The sequence below is a fragment of the Gouania willdenowi genome, chromosome 13 (assembly GCF_900634775.1).
Source record: "Gouania willdenowi chromosome 13, fGouWil2.1, whole genome shotgun sequence".
Taxonomy (NCBI): domain Eukaryota; kingdom Metazoa; phylum Chordata; class Actinopteri; order Blenniiformes; family Gobiesocidae; genus Gouania; species Gouania willdenowi.
This window is the reverse complement of record NC_041056.1, coordinates 6,701,468-6,718,532: the sequence shown is the minus strand read 5'-3', so window position 1 is coordinate 6,718,532 and position 17,065 is coordinate 6,701,468. Positions and strand designations below refer to the sequence as shown.

General features: G+C 37.9%; 1 protein-coding gene across 4 annotated transcripts in view; it reads left to right on the top strand.

Annotated features, from left to right (window-relative positions):
- The first annotated feature begins 4,397 nt into the window (after positions 1-4,397).
- aplp2 (amyloid beta (A4) precursor-like protein 2) overlaps positions 4,398-17,065 on the top strand; it is an 89,073-nt gene continuing 76,405 nt past the window's right edge. For all 4 annotated transcript variants that reach the window (XM_028463755.1, XM_028463752.1, XM_028463753.1 and 1 more), the window contains exon 1: positions 4,398-4,657. In XM_028463755.1, coding sequence (XP_028319556.1) covers positions 4,586-4,657 — 72 coding nt within the window. In that variant the 5' untranslated portion in view covers positions 4,398-4,585. The remainder of the gene's footprint in view (positions 4,658-17,065) is intronic.

Here is a 17,065-nt window from a genome sequence, read left to right as displayed (position 1 = left end):
TGGTCACTTTTGACCCATATTCTTTTCTGATTAAAACAAGAATTAACATATTTATGATGACTATATATTATGGCGCAAATAATAATAAACTTTTTGGATAACAGCTGTGGTTATCACAGATTCATAGAGCAATGGACCATCATTTTGCTGACTTTGTGAATGGGCTCCAAAAAGACTGTTTAACAATGGCTCCAGAGCAGGAGATGTTTGTGGAATGGAAGATGTTTATGCAACCAGGACTTTCAGTTTGTCACCTGAAACCAAAAAGCAGATAAAGCCCACAGGCCAAAGACGAGACCCAAAAACTAACAGTGGCTTCAACAGAAATAGCTCTGAGGGGGGAAACCTGATAAAGGGAGGAACATTCCTGCAGATAATACTTCATCTTCCTTACCTGTACAGGAAAAACCTGGAGAAACCCTTTAATATGTCCATGAGTAACACAGAAACACACAGAGAACAGGCCTCTTGTTTCTTTTCTTTTCTCTTTTTATTTTTATTTTATTAAATAAAAATGCATTTTCCTGTAATTCATTTTTAATTTTGCCTAAATGAGATTCAGACAAAGATCTGAATTTTAGGCACATTATTATTGATACACTGTAAAAAATGAACAGAAAAGATTATAAATTAATCAAATCTAATTGATCTTAGTCAACATAACTTTTAAGTAAATCTAACCGATTTAAGTAAACAGAAATTTGTTTTTTTAAGAAAACAAGTTTGCATTTTTTTAAAGTAAAGTCAACAAATTATTTTTTACAGTATTTGTTAATTTACTAGAGGTAAAGAAGTCTGAATATATAGCTTTCAAAGACTTTTTAAGGGATTTTTGTTTGGAGTCAACTTAGAGCTATAGATGCTATCTACTTACATCAAAATTATATATTTAGAAAAAAATTAAATAGTCAGAAGACTAAATGTCTTTTAAACTATCAGGCATTAAAAAATAATCAAGACATATAAATATAAATTAAAATTAGATTGTAATAGCAAGTCATGTTTGATGTTCAACCTCTGATATTGTATTCCTGTCTGCATGAAACTATTCTAATAAAAAATAAACAGAATTGAGAGCAAGATTTGGATACAACTAATGAATGAATGACACTTTCATGCATAATTAGAGTGTGTAGAGTTTGCACGTTCTCCCTGTGCTTGTGTGTGTTTTCTCTTGGTAATCCATTCCCCCTCCCACTATTCAAAAACATGTATGTTAGGTTAACTGGAGTCTCTAAATCTCCTGTAGGAGTGAATGGGAGCTCTGGGAAATGAATGTTAAATACATATGTATTATAATATATAAAAAAATAAAATAATGAAGCCTAATTCAGCAATGGTTGTATTTAAGACAGATGTATATTTATTAAATAATTTTATCATTATAATTATTATTATTACTGTTATTACCATTAACTGGTTGATAGTGGTTCTACTGATACAAAGGGAGCAGCTATAGATGAACTAATTCTCCTCTTAGGTGATTGGACTCTGGGATCCAGGAGTAAACTGATACGTCCTAAGATTATTCTGAGCACATAAACATGACACCTCCTAACAGGTCTAACAAATGAGCTTTGTGAAATTAATAACTACTGTGTGTGTGTGTGTGTGTGTGTGTGTGTGTGTGTGTGTGTGTGTGCCCTGCTGGAGGCGAGTATCAAATTTACATGATGTCATTTAATTGGCTTCCAAAGGAGAATAATTATATAAAAAATGACAATGGATGGAAGAACAAAATCACAGATGGATAATGACAAAAGCTTATGATCTTTTTAGGCCGGGCTACCGAACTCAAAACACTCCTTACTTTGTTGTTGTTGTTGTTGTTGTTGTTATTGTGAACTCTAGTTAAAATCACTACTCCTCTGTTATTTATGAACGAATCGGGCTGAAATTTGGTAGGTATAATCTCTGGATGTGTATGCATCGACGCTTGTAGCCCGGAGCTTCAATTTCTCATTTATTTGCAAGTCAAATATATGAAGGTTGGTGGTACCGAATCATTGGCACATGCCAATATATAAATGGGGCCCATTACCCTGTATGTGTCATGGGGGCGCTAGGCGGTCCCCGATGCCACATATTTCAAATGACTACTCCTCCGTTAGGTCTCGTTAGATCGGAATGCAGTTTGGTATGAATACTCTATGAATTAATATGTTGAGATGCTCGGAGCCCTTTTTTTGAAATGGGGCCCAGGGGCCCACCCCCCATTTCCAGTAATTTCCAAATTTATGGGAACATAGTCGTGTGATATATCGTTTCAGATGTAATTAAACGTAGATTAGGATTATGCCTTGCACAATTCGATTAGGGGATTGTCAGTCAAATATTGCGACAGTTGGTGGTACCGAATCATTGACACATACCAACATACTCCGTATGTGCCACGAGTGCCCAATTGTTTTGAGTCATTTGATTAAATTCTCGGGAATGTGGTATGTGCTATTCAGCACGGAGGCGTTCCGCGGGCCCGGCCATAGCTCATCTGAACTTGTTATTTATGAAGCAACTGAAATTTTAAATTTTTGTAGCACCTTGTAAGCATTAAGAGTTTTCCTTTTTGATGTCCTTCCATCATTTTCTGTACTTCCTCTGTCCTGTACAGCAGAAGTGTGAAACTCATTTTAGTGGCATCATTTATTCTCATTCCAGAGACCGTGGACCCCCACTGTACCTGAAGGTGGTTGAACACAGACATGAACATTGAAGAACAGTCATGTGGAGACAGGCCCATCTATAAGGAAGTTGGGGTAATGTAATTTAAATAGTAGGAACAATTAATTGAAATAATTATAATAGTGGGCACGACAAATGAATGACAAGTGAATTCGGTTAAATTGGCAAAAAAAACATATGGCGAAAAGAGGTTAAAAGTGACAATAATGGGTCAACATGTGTGACATTTTGGAAACGTGGTGGAAATGGTTTATTTGTGCCGAAAAGGTCTTGAAAGTGGAAAAAATGTGCAGAAAAGGATTTGAAATTTGATGGAGAAGTGTCAGAAATGGGAGTAATATAACAAAAATACATTTAAAGGAGCAAAAATATGGCAAGAAAAAGTGATGAAAATAGGTTAAAATATAGCAAGTTTGATATAGTTGCAGAAAAGGGGTAAAAATAATATTACTAGTTTCTTGAAGGCATCTGGCGACCCCCTCCCAGTGTCCCACGACCCCAAATGGGGTCCTGATCTTAAGGTTGAGAACCACTGACTTAATGTACATATAGCACCCAGATACAAATATTAATGGCATTGAGTTCTTTTTGTCTTCTTTTTGAATAATATTCATTTATTATTTCATTTATTCAGACAACTTTTTTCAGGAAATTTGACTCTGATCTCCTAACATGTTTTGACTGTCAACTGTCAGTCTTCCTCAGAGGAGTCTGCTGGTCTTCATTTTAAATGCGGACATAAATTCTGATAATGTGGCCTTTGGATCAGACAACAGAGGGCCCCATGTCTGATGGATTACAGTTTTTATTTCTCGAATCGACCTCAACATTTGCACAGCAGTTAGAAAAAACACCAATAGTAAAGTAAAACACCATGGACGACAAGTGTTTGCGCCATTGTGTAAAGCGGGAGTTCTCAACCTAAGGATCAAGACCTATTTGGGGTCGTGAGACACTGACTATTTTCGGAACAATTCAAGCTCATTTCTGCAACAACACCAAACTTGTCTTATTTGAACCCATTTCCATCCCTTTTTGCTACATTGCTTTAACTTCTCCATCAACTTCCAATGCCCTTTTCTGCAATTTTCTTTTCACTTTCAAGACATTTTCAGCACTTTTAAACCCTTTCCACCACTTTTCCCACCTAATGTTGCACATATTGACCCATCATTTAAACTAATAGTTCCTACTTTTTTTTTATAATACATTTACCTCAACTGCAACTTTTAATTAATTTCTGTGCTTTTTAAAATCCCAATTCACCATCTTTTCCACCATCTTTGCTCACTTTTAACCCATTTTAATTCTGATCAAAGCAAGGTTTTACATCTTTAAGATGAATATATACTCTATGATGCAAATAATAATACACTTCCTGGATAACAGTGGATATTATTCAGATGAATAAATAAATGTGGTTATCACAGATTGATAGAACAATGAAGCATCATTTTGCTGACTTTATGGATGGACCCCAAAAATATCTCCCCTTTATTCCTCCTTATGACCCTGTCTCCACATGACTGTTCTTCAATGTTCATGTCTGTGTTCAACCACCTTCAGGTACAGTGGGGGTTGAGAACCACTGGTGTAAAGATAGGACAGTTAAAATGTAGATATAGATAAATAGATGGTCTTGGTGTCCGCCTGGGGGCGCTCTCAGATGGAGGAGGAGGAGGAGGGGGTATCTGATCTGATCCTCCCCTACACACTCACACACACTCGTCATAATCCACATTTTCCAGAGCTGATCGGATCCCAGTCCGTCACGTTCTGCTCAGACTGAGGCTGTAAACACGAGCCGCTGTGTGTGCGTGTGCGCGCGCGGACTAGACGCAGTTTTATTCCCAGCACGCGGAGCCTCCTCGGGGGATTTACACGTTATTCACTGCAGCACAAGATGGGTTCAGTCCCGGCCATGTCGGTCCTATTCCTGGGCATCGTGGTTCCAGCTCTGGCTGGCTACATTGAGGTAAGAGACGGTCTATTTTTATTTCATTTTTCTACTGTGATTTTTTTTTTTTTTTTTAAATATAAGTCCAGGAAAATACATTTTCTTTGTCATGTTCTATGCTGCTCTCTTAATAAACCTACTGTGTCATTTCTCTTCTACTTCTACTTTTTACTTAAGATCCATAATAATGTGTTGATGTGTTGAGCATCCTGTTTGAAGAATTTCCCACTCCTCCTCCTCCTCCTCCTCCTCATAGATCGTGTGTCAAACTCAAGGCCCGGGGCCCAAATCCGGCCTTTTGGCGCATCCAATTCGGCCCGCAGGAGAAAGTTAAAAACATGAATATATGTGTAAATGGAACTCAACAATATTTGCTGTAGCCCACAGTGCTTCAGTCATCCTTATATCGCATGATTGTAATAATTTTTAATGTTAAACAGTTAAAAAAAAACCAAATTCACTTTTCCTCAAATTAAAACGTAATATTTCCTTTAATTAAATAAACATTGGTCACAACATCTAGGACATTTAAAGTGGAGACTCTGTTGGGACTGATATCTTTTTGCTTGAAAATATTCGGTTTCTTTCATATTTTGTCATTTATGTAAATGTAGAAGTGCAAACTAGGGCACTATAATGTTGAAATTACTTGTTTTCCCACATACAATCTGTGGCCAACAAACACAGTTCTACATTAACCTCACTCCTGTGCACTGATTGCAGTAAATAAAGTTCTTTAATGTCAGAAAGCTACAGAAAATCCAAATCCCTGACTTTAATCTGGGACACACACACACACGTGACAAAGTTGTGCAGTGTTTAGAAACCCATGCGATCCTGCTGAATGTGTGTCCGTCCACTGGAGGAAATCCCTGGTCTGTGGCCCTTCCTCAACAGGATGAAGCTATTGTGGAGCAAAACTTCAGTTCAGTCCGTCCTGTATTTCAATGAGAGCACCTACGACAGTGTTTTTCAACCTGGGCTCGGGATACCATGTGGGGTCGCCTAAAATGTTTAGTAATTGATTAAAAAAAACAAACAAACTGGAAATACTGTACATTTAAGTTTATATTATTATTATTATTCTTTTCCAAATCAAAACAACACACTATCTTAAACAACTGTTTTGTATACTTTCGCTTTGTCGAATATAATCTAGTTAATAATGATAATAATAATAATAAAATGCAGTTTAAAAATGATCTGAGCTGGCACAGCTTGTCACTAATCCTGGTTACTTTATATTTGGCCAATGACGTATAAGGTTTTTACTGCATATTTCATAAAATGTTCATCATGGGGCAAGGTTTGCATGAATAATATGATGGGAAAAAGAAATACTAATACTAATAAATCTTAGACAGGACTATTATAGAACTACAATAGGGCATAAAATAATTTTGAATAGATTAGAGTTTTTTATTAGAATAGAGTAATTTTAAAGGTTTTTTTTTGACACTTTGAATAACAGAATAAATTACAGAAGTCACAAAAAGTCACAAAAAAACTCTTAAGTCAGCGCATATATTACTAAGTTACTACATATTTGGTATTTTTTTATGCCTTTTTTTAACTAAAAGAAATGTTGTTGGACAGAATATTTAGGTGTCACGTCATTTACCCAATAGATTAAAACATACATGATCAAAAAGTAATTATAAAACAATTTATTTGGGGTCACCAGGCAGAAATTCTTGATATCAAAATGGGGTCACGATCCAAAAAAAGGTTGGAAACCACTGACCTACGATGTCCTTTAGGATCCACACGCACGCACGCACGCACGCACACACACACACGCACACACGCACACACACACACACACACACACACCTGAAGTCCCCATATCCTGCTGGTCCATTATAGTTAACCATGCATGTGTGTCATTGAATAACAAAGCACTCATTTCCAACACAAACATGTGCCTCCACCCCCTCCAAGGGTAAACACCAGTGGCCCTGCTCACTTTTCAGGCCACCACCACCACAAATCATATTTTATTCACAGGTCGTCTGCAGATAGTTTTGTGTGCAATAATCCACACCCCCCCACCCCCTCTCTGGTCCTTTTGAAGGCCATGAAAATAATAAAGGTTGTTATTATGGCCCTGGACCTGTCCCCCTCTGCAACCATTTCCTCCTCAGTCAGTCCCAGACCGCACAGACAGGGCGGCTCGATCCTCCACAGACTCTCCTGAGATAAATAATGGACCGAGTCGATGCGTTTTCATGATCAGCCATCCAGGTTAAATGGAGAAATATGTGGTTCCTCCTGCTGTGTGCTGCACAAAGAGCTTTGATCAATGGCTCTCACAAAGGAGAAGGTGGAATTGTTGAAGTTGAAGTAAAACAAATCATTGATTTGTATTTGTTGGTTTTCATGCTAAAATAAAAAAAAAATCGTAAAGATTTAATGTGTCAAACTCAAGGCCCGGGGGCCAAATCCAGCCCGCAGGAGCATCCAATTCGGCCCTTGGGATGATTTTGTTGAAAGTGGAAATGACGTCAAAAACATTATTCCTCAGGTAGAGCTGGGCGATTTTGCCTAAAAAAAATCTCTGCTTTTTAAAGAAAAATTTTAGGTTTTTTTTTTCAATGCACTTAAAAATGACTGCAGACATCAGATATATAGTCAAAAGTGCAACTTTATTGCTGTGATTGTCCTTAAGAGTTAAAATGCATAGAACAATCCCAAAATAAAAAGTAAATGAGGCTCATTCAACAATTTCGAGTTTTAACCCAGGTTTAAGCAAAAGTGCAACAGCAACTTCACAGTAGCTTCAATTTTCTGATTAAGAAATTAGATAACTACATATTTTATAACATATAACATTACAATTACAAAAATAATAAACTCTTCCCTTAACATCCGAGCACAGTGCAAATAAAAAATTAAACATGCCTGTGGCACACATGTAGCCTACTCAAAGGGTAAACAAATGTAAACAAAGAGGGGGCGGGCTCACATCGCGCTACGGTAACCCACAAGGACGGAACGCGAAAAAAGTCTGAAAAAACTGTGGTGGGGAAAATAATAATAATAATAATAATAATACTAGTAATATATATATATATATATTTTTTATTTTTATTTTTTATTTTTTTAACTCAAATTTGCAAAATAAGAATCGTTTTTATCTACAAATTCGATAAATCGATAAAATCGATTTTTTGCCCAGTCCTATATTTCAAACTCATTTTTATCTTGGGGCAACATTCAACCCAGTCAAATGGACTAGACCACATTAATCCATTTTTTTTTTTTTTTTTTAATAAAAGAACTAACAAGAATTTAGTAAATAACTTCTTCTAGAACATCAAAAATAATCTGTTTGAAAGCAAAACTGTGTTGCACAAACTGAAACATAACATAATATACCCTCACCTATGTGTTTCAGTAGAACATTTTTACCATAAACGTCGTCTATTAAGTATTTGGACGAGATAAACACTCACATTTCAAATAAAAGATTTGGGGAGGTTTTACCGTACTTCTGAGGTAAAGAAAAAAATACTTTAAAATACTTTTAAATTGATTAATTTAAATATTTGACTTATTTAATCCATATTAAGCATTTGTGGCCCGATTTTGGGATTTTTAGTGTGTCATTAATTAACAAAAAAATTATGGAACTGATGAAATGAAATTGGGAATACCCTGAAACATACTTGGGGTAAATTTAAAACAGAAAATTGGATAAATATGAGCATCGTGTTGCTTCTCAGAGGTTTTTCTGAGGTTTTCAATCATCCGTCTCTAACATCAACCATCCATTGGTCCACATGTCTTTGTGCGTTTGCTGTTGTTGGGGTGTTGTTGGAAATCAAACATTTGCATTTCCTCTGTTTCTGATTGTTTTATGGCTTGCCAGCTCTGTCAGCTGTGTAAATAGTGGGGTTTTGTCAGATACCTGTGATGGTGCCAAACTCTGGGCTTTTGTTTCTTCAGCTGTGTTTCACTCCTCCTATCAAAGCTTGTTGTCATTGTTTCAGAGCTTCATAAAGCGTTTTTTCGTCCTTTGCATTTAAATCAATCAGGTTTATTATCAAATCTGAGGCAGACACTTGTGTTACGTTCTGGGGTTGTTGCGAAAATAGGGCGCTGGCTTGCACCACGGATGAGGGTTACACAGAGAATTGCGTCACGCTCCCACTGGATTATTGGCAAACAGAATATGTGGAACGGTTAAAGTTTTCAGTACATTTCATTCCCTGATGACTGAAGCAATGAGATTAATGTAGCCGTGACACACACACAACGCATAATGACTGTGTTACGCAACTTCACATCACATTTTTGCGCTTGTCATAGAAATCTGCCAAAAAAAATTGCGAGCACTCTCCTTCCAGTCGGCCCCTAGCACTAAATATATATTTATGTCTGTGTGTGTGTGTCTGTGAAGGCAAGACTGAGCCTGTGAGGGAGACGTTTGTAACTCTGCCGTTGGCTTGACTTTACCCAAAAATTCTGGTTTTAAACATGCACTGTCAAAGGCCTTTATAGTTTTTACTTTTCTCTCTCATACTGTCGACTAAAAAAAAGAACATTTTACACCATCAAAACACTGACTTAAAGCCTGAATGAATACATTGTTATATATATATATATATATATAATGATAGAGAGAGCAGTATTTCAGTGTAACTTAAGTTGGGATTCTAACTTTCCATTGTTTCACAGCTTACACATGTTCGTGTGCCCCTTTCCGTTTCGTCGTCTTTCCCTGTTAAGTTGATTTGACTGGCTGTTAAACTTCCCCCAATTATGACAAACATGCTAAATATGGTTAATAGCGTTAATTACTGTTATTAAATTAGTGTGCTTCAGATGACTTGGAATTCACGCAAGATTACATTTGCTACAACTTGCTAGACACCCAGGTACCTGTTTTTTGAGAAAAATACTATGGAAACGCTTGATATGGTCCCAAAACATGTAATTGACGGTTGAGTCCATGTCATATAGCGATTTAGAGGCCATTTTAAGTGCAATTTGGTCTTGCAAGAATTTGTATTTGGAGATTTTGACACAGAAAGTGCTGGCAATTATGAGTCAAATTTGACAGATTTGTCTGTTGCCTACACTTGTTAGACATTCACCCTTGTGTAGGGGTGGGTACCGTTCACATTTTAAACGATAAGGTACCGATATTCGGTAGTGTTGTGCTCAAAACCACACTATCCGAGACCAAGACAAGACCAAGACTTTTGGGAGTCGAGACCAAGACCAAGGCCATAAAAAATCCATTTCAAAAACCATGACAAAGTAAAACAGTTAAAGAACATTCTCTCTTTAGTTCTAGTTTCTTTTAAATACATTTGACAGACAAAAGCAGAACACGTAAAAATCTCAACTCTTAACAAATTGGTTTCACTACAGTAAATACTTGGAAAAACTAAATTCTTGTATGTATTAAAAAGCTATTGATAAGTCCAGAATTACTTCAAATATCTGAAAACAAGATTTCTCACAACATGGAGATGATTGCAGTCATCACGGGGCGAATTAATGCCTGAATTGAGAATTTCTATAATTTTACCAAGTTCTTCTCCTCATTATCACCATAAGGTTGAAGAATAACAGAAATCAGTGTAGGCCTTGATGGAAACTCCCGAGTCTGGGCAGTCAAAGGCCAAGACAAGACTGAGTAAAAATGCTTTTGTGTCTGAAACAAGAGTCTTGAGACCAAGACCGGTCTCGAGTACTACAACACTACTCAACTGTAATCATTTTGTGTATTTTTCTTTGTGTTTATATTTTGCCAGGGAGATTAAAGTTGCACAATAGAGATCATCTTGTGATGACCTACTCTGACTTAATCAAAAACGTCAGTCACTGCGTTTGCTGCGTTTTGATTCCAGTCTCCATGCGTCTTCGTATCATTCTGTCTGCTTGTTTGTAATAATTGATATTACGTTGCACGCTTGTGTGCCTTTCCCTCCGTGTTTGCTCCGGATATGAGTTGATGGCTAACAATTGCATGTGAGTGACACCTTCTGCTCGGCTGTAGATAGTCAGGGCGGGTGCCATCATGGAGGCGGTTTGACAGCTGAGTGATTTCCTATGGGGGCCCCTTTGTGCGGCCCCCAATAGCCTTAGATAAACAGGCTGTTATTTCCATACAGGGGTGATGGAGAAAGCAAGCAGCTGGATGCTTTTCACTCCCACAGAACTCAAACAACAATCAGTCTCACTTGAATTTGATAGAGATCTCTCGGTGTTTGGTTCCGGGCGGTTGAGCAGTGTTAAAAGCTCATTCTTTGCTTTGACCTCCACGTTCTGCTGCGTCAGTCAATTTGGCGACGGTGCTTGTGTGCGCCATCGGCTGCTAATCAGCCTCGCTTGCCCTTGAATTCAGAGATTAGCGCATTAAACCGTGCTTGCGATTGTCTGTCCCATGTCGCCTGAACCCTCTTAGCCGTGTGTACTTCTGTTCTGCAGTGAGAAAAGAACTAATCCCAGTGCGCGCTGCCTCAGTCGAGACCCTTGTTTCCACACCAACTGATTTCCAACCCCCCTGGTTTACCTGCGTGTGATGAGGGCTGAAGTCTGATCTATACGCTGGGTGGCTATAACAGTAGGAAGACATGTCTGATTGAATCCGAGCCCTTAATCTCTATTGTTTCATTTCGTCAAAGCCACGCCGCAGATTTCCACCTTTGTCTCTTCGTCTCCTGCAGCGAATCCATCCACAGACACACTCACAGCTCATCTCTTGGATTTAACTAGTGAGGCCTCATCAGGCAGGCCTTGTTCTCACGGTGCCAGGCTTTATCTCCTTAGCTCTGCGTTCGCTCCAATTAACCCGTGCGAGCGTAGTTTGCATTGGTCTGGCAGCTAAACAAAAAACTTGTGGTTGGTTGTGTGTCTGCGTGCCGTGCAGCCTTCACTCTCCTCCTGCAGAGCAGCTCATCACATATTTAGTCCATTTTTCTCAGCGAGGGATCCCGTGCGTCAAGGATTTGGAGTGAGTGGGTTCAACGAGACACGCCCATGACTGCACAGCGCTTTAGTTACAACAGGCTTGCCATCAAATGTGGGCCAGTCTGCAGGGCTGTGACGACGCTCTGCAGAAGCTCCACTGACACCTGAGTCAGCATTTATTTTACCTAATAAATGACTTAAAATCTATGACACAACTATTGATCACAATTATCATGAAAAATTATAATACTACGAGTGTGGACCTGCAAATAACAAGTGCACATCAAAAACTGTTAATGGTATGAATGATATAATGTCTTATAATGCAAAGGGGAATGTATAGGTAAGGAAGCGGATTAGGGCCAATTTTGATGGAGAAAATAGGTTTGTGCAAATCAAGATTAAAGTAGAAATGTCGAGAAAAATAAAGTCAAAATACAATATTATGATTGAAGTCGAAGTATTTTGTATTTTGAGTTCATTTTCAAAATTTCAACTTGATTCTCGACAGTTTGACTCTATTTTTGATTTGCCCAAAAAATGTCTCAATTAAAATTGGCCCTAATGCGCTTCCATATATAAAGGCTCCAGTTTTGTATTTCCATATTTTTTTAATTCAGTTTCATGGTCTTTCCCTGTTTTTAAATGACTTTACTGGCTATTAAACTTCCTGAAATCGTACCAAACATGCTAAATAGGGTTAAAAGAGTCAACCACTGTAATCAATTTTACAGGCTTTAGATGGTTTACAGAAGATGGGAGGGTTACGCTAAAATCATGCCAGATTACGTTGAGAGAAATTTGACATCCATCCATTTGCAACACTTCTAGCCACTAGTTTTACTGGAAAAATTAAAATACCATGGAAATGTGTGATATGCCCCCACAACATGTGAGGGTTTAGTCTATTGCTATTTCCATTTAAATGTTCCCGATATCTTGCACAGCTGTGTGATTACATAGCACAAGAATATGAGCACAATTTGGTGAAAATAGCGTGTAAATACAAGATATTGTCCCGAATTATGCATGTGAAGGAATTTTGTGTCATACTGGGGCCTGATTTTTAAATAAATAGGGAGAAGAATTCTACTTAGACTGTTATTGTATATAATGTTTTTATTTTAATTTTAATAGCATTAAGTGTTATTGTCCTTTATTCTTTATTCATCCCCCACTGTTAAGATGAATAAGGATCAAACTTTTTCTGCTGCTACACACTTTGAATGAAAAATGAAAAAGGACCCCATCACAACAAAATTTCAAATAAATGAGTGAAAAAAGTATAACCTTTTTATTTAAAAAAAAAAGAAAAGAATTTGGACTATTGTTCTTCATAACTAAGAACAATAAACCATTTGTGATCACATAATTTATAACAGTAATAATAAAGCTTTTTTTTTTTATTAATAAAGTCCACATTTTTCATGACATTCTGGCCCCCCAATTTGAAATCCACTGGTCGAACTTGTGGTATCTTAAAAAAAACAAGTCCCAACTAGTATGAGTGCACAAGTTTGGATACACCCTGGACTGGTTCCACTTCCACAATCCACCTCAGATATATATTTCTGAGCTGGGGGAGCAAACGCCCCTACCCTCTGAACCTTTAAAGGTTAAAATGATGTATACGGCCCTAAGAACTCAGCTCTGCCCTGAACTCTTTTCTCCAGTGGGTGGAGAGCAGGAATGTGTGGCCTGAGGTGTCACCCTCTGTGCTGGAACCAGCTCTCTCCCCATGATGGAAGTGAAGGCTTTGGCCAGCGTGACACACACTCCAGAGTCACTTCGCCTGGGGTCATGTATTTTCACTTTGACGAACATGAAAAGTCACTGAAGGTGTTTAAGCCATCGTGTATAAAGCCAGCAAACACATGCTCATGCTCGCTTTGTGTGTGTGTGTGTGTGTGTGTGTGTGTGCGTGTGTGTGTGTGTGTGTGTTTGTGTGTGTTTGTCCCTGTTGCTGGGTCAGTGAGTCACTTCTCTCTTGATTTAGATTGGTTTCCCATGAATACATCTGTGACTTTGTCTATGGGCGAGGGACAGCTGATCATTTTTAACACCTTGATTTGGCTCAGTTTCCTTTCAGCTTGTGCTCCTCAAAGGTCTAAACAGACAGGAAAATCCCTGATCGTTACAAAAGCTGCGTAATTTAGTTGCTGTTACTCAAATTGAGCTTTAGTTGTCAGCGATGAAAAAGGCACAAAGAAGAAAAAATCCTGGCTCATTGATTGGTGATTGACAAATGAACATAAACATCGTGTTTGTACCTCGTCTTCGCTCAGACACCGACTGAGTGTGTAGTGCATAGTACTGAGTATGCCATCTCGAACACAATGACTACATACTGTCCACTATATACTATAAGTACGGTTAGGATAATGACCGTTCCCACTGAAGTATACTTTGAAGTTTCCCAAGATGCATTTCGAATATACAACGACAAAAACCTGAATCACACTGAGGCTAAATATCTTCATTGATTCTCCAACTTTGAAAGTTCTGAAAACATTTGAAGTGAGAAAGTAACCAATCGACATGTGGTCATTTGGTCCATAAAACTCGCAGAAACATTTCATGTCGACGTCTCGGAGATTTTTGGAGACCTGCCATTGTGCTGCTGATGAAACTTTTGGTTAACTTCAAAACAAGAGCCCTGTTCACAAAAGCGTCAAAAATGAATGGAAGACAAGAAGAGACGCTTTTGTTTTGAAAAGGGAATGTTTGCCTTTTATCTTGAAGCATTTTACGCTCAGAGCGGTTGAGTATGACTAGTGTACCCACCCTGCACGATATAGTATACATTGGGGTATTTCTCACATACTCAATCCTTGCATACTTTCAAATTGGAACGCACTACATACTCATTTGAATGTCAGACTAGGTATGAGTAGTACGTTAGTATGACATTTCAAACCACTGACTAACTTTCATGTACAGTCGCTGAGTGTGTTCCTTCCAACGGGTAAATCCACAGCCGCCATCTGCTTGCTAACAATAAAAACCTGCATATTCCTCTGAGTTTCTACAAGCCTGTACATACTCCGGCTCATCATCACTGCTCCACGTCTGCACATGAGCTTATCTGCTTCAGAAATATAAAAAGTATGCTTAAATCTCCCCAAATATTACGAGATTGATTGTGACTGAGCACCCTTTGGAGATTTTGTAGCGTCATATTTCACATCTCCGTCTGTTTATCCCTTCCAAACACTTGCTACATATTTAATTACCACATTCTCCAAAAGCCTGTGGGTGAGGGTTTAGTCTTTATTGTAGATGATAATCCAGTGATTTCCAGATCATTTCCAGGCCATAAAATGCTATTGTTTGCATTCAGACTGGCCGTCTTGTAGTCTGGATGCGGCGCGCACATCCTCAGATGATGCTATGCTTCTGACCTGATTTGTATGAATATATTTTTCCGTTTTAATCGCTGGGAGTGGAATAAATTCAAAGAGCCAGGCTCACTGTGTGACAGGTGTCATCTACTTTTGTTTCAACTAAACGTACGAACATAAACAGCTCTCGCCTGCTCCCATCTGAACCCTTTCACAACTCATTCTCATGTTCAACAAGATCTTTTGATTTAGATCCACCGTCACAAACTTTTGTTTAAACCGAGCTGTTTTTTGTTTATTCTGTCTTTTCATCTCTCTGTGCAAGTGTTGCCGTCTTTGTGTTTCTTTTCATCAGTTCAGGGATTGTGCGTCTGGGTTTCCTGTGGTTGTGTTTGCAACCAAGTTATTTTTAGATGTTTTGGGGCTCATTGTCACATCAGGTAATTTTTTTTTCTTTATTATGTCATTTACTGTTAAAACCTTTTTTATTATGAATTTGTGGTTATTTATAGACTATCCTACGGAGAAAAGGCCAAGAATTAAAGCTTTTATGAAGATGAAACACACGTTCATATTCCTGTTGTATTATTTTTTTATTTAATGTGCTTGTCCAGGTTTACTAAGAACAAATATGATCCACTCGAAATGTTTTAAAGGAATACTCAACATTGACAAAGATATGATCTGAGCTGAATGACTAATCAAATGCAGTCGGGTAAAGGAAATTTGAGCGCAAAAATGGAAGTGAAAGTTTTTCAAAATAAAATCACCTGAACATACATAGAAATCTAATAAAGTTTTTTGAAACTTCACTTTTTCTTTGGGGTCCAATTCCAAATGGTCCATGTACAGGTCTGCGGTCCGCTGGTTGGGGACCACGGATCTAAAGGCATTCACATGATTGGTTACTTCATCAATAAGTCATTTTACTGGGGTTTTAAAATGTGTGCAGTCGTATATTATTCTGTTTTTCTTGTCCGTGTTTCCATTTTGGAATTATAAAGTGTCTTTGAGTATTTTGAAAAGCGCTATATGAATTTAAAGATTAGATCATACAGGGACAGATTTCTAGAAAAAAAAAATCCACACAATCTACGACACACCCGTTTGTTTATATCTTTATATATATATTCCTATTGAGTGGAAAACGCCATACCTAGAGTGAGTATGTAAATACGGTATGTGCAGAGGTATTTTTTCAACTGCAATGTATCTCGTCTCTTTTTCCTCCCTAACATATCGTATCGTTATCACAAGCCCAGTATCGTGAACTCAGCGTATCGTCCCATCCCCACTTTTTAATGTCGATTTTAAAGTTTGCATCCTAAATAACAATGTAATGAAATAAAAAAACAAAGCCGCAATATAAAATCAAGTAAAAAAAAGTTTTTTAAAAAGCCATGGGGCGCAATGACATTTGACCCTCCTGCTTCCCGTAGCAGCTCAGACGCTGCAGTATTTACAAGATGGCGGAAAACGCGGATGCTCCGTCGACTTATAAGTCGGTCGTATGTAGTGATGCACCGAAAAAACAACTCGGCTGAAACGGTGAACGAGCAAACACAGCGGTCAGTGCACAATTGTCGTAACACGAGCCACTGTGTCCTTGGAGCAGCCATATTTCAACACACCTGAGCACTAAAGCTTCTTCTAAGCAGAGATTGCTACTCAAAGCTACACAACAGTTACAGCCCACACAATGGAGACGATGATTGGGAAATGAAAATCACACACAGGCCAAAACATTGGTGCAGAACTGACGGAGGAGCAAATGAATGGAAAGTCCAAAGTATAAACTAAAGGCCCTAAAACAAAAAGCTTTCAAAACAGTTAGATTGTTAAATTTGTTTCCATTCTTTGTGTGTGAAGCAAAACACTCCCACATACTGTCTTCAACTTCTGCAGTCAAATTGTTTTTTATCAACAAAGATTTGTTACCTTCATTGGGATTTTTTTTTTGTCATTTTACCTTTCCTTTATCATATTTCATATCGTATTGTGAGTCAAATATTTCATTACATCAATAACCCTGAGTAGAGGTTGCATGTTCTTGAGTCAGACTGTTTTCTTTTTTCTTAGGTGTATATTTATCTTGTTCCGTAGCCTCAGATATTTAAGTGGCCTACATTAGTGTGAAATGCGTGCGTCAAATCTTGCACAC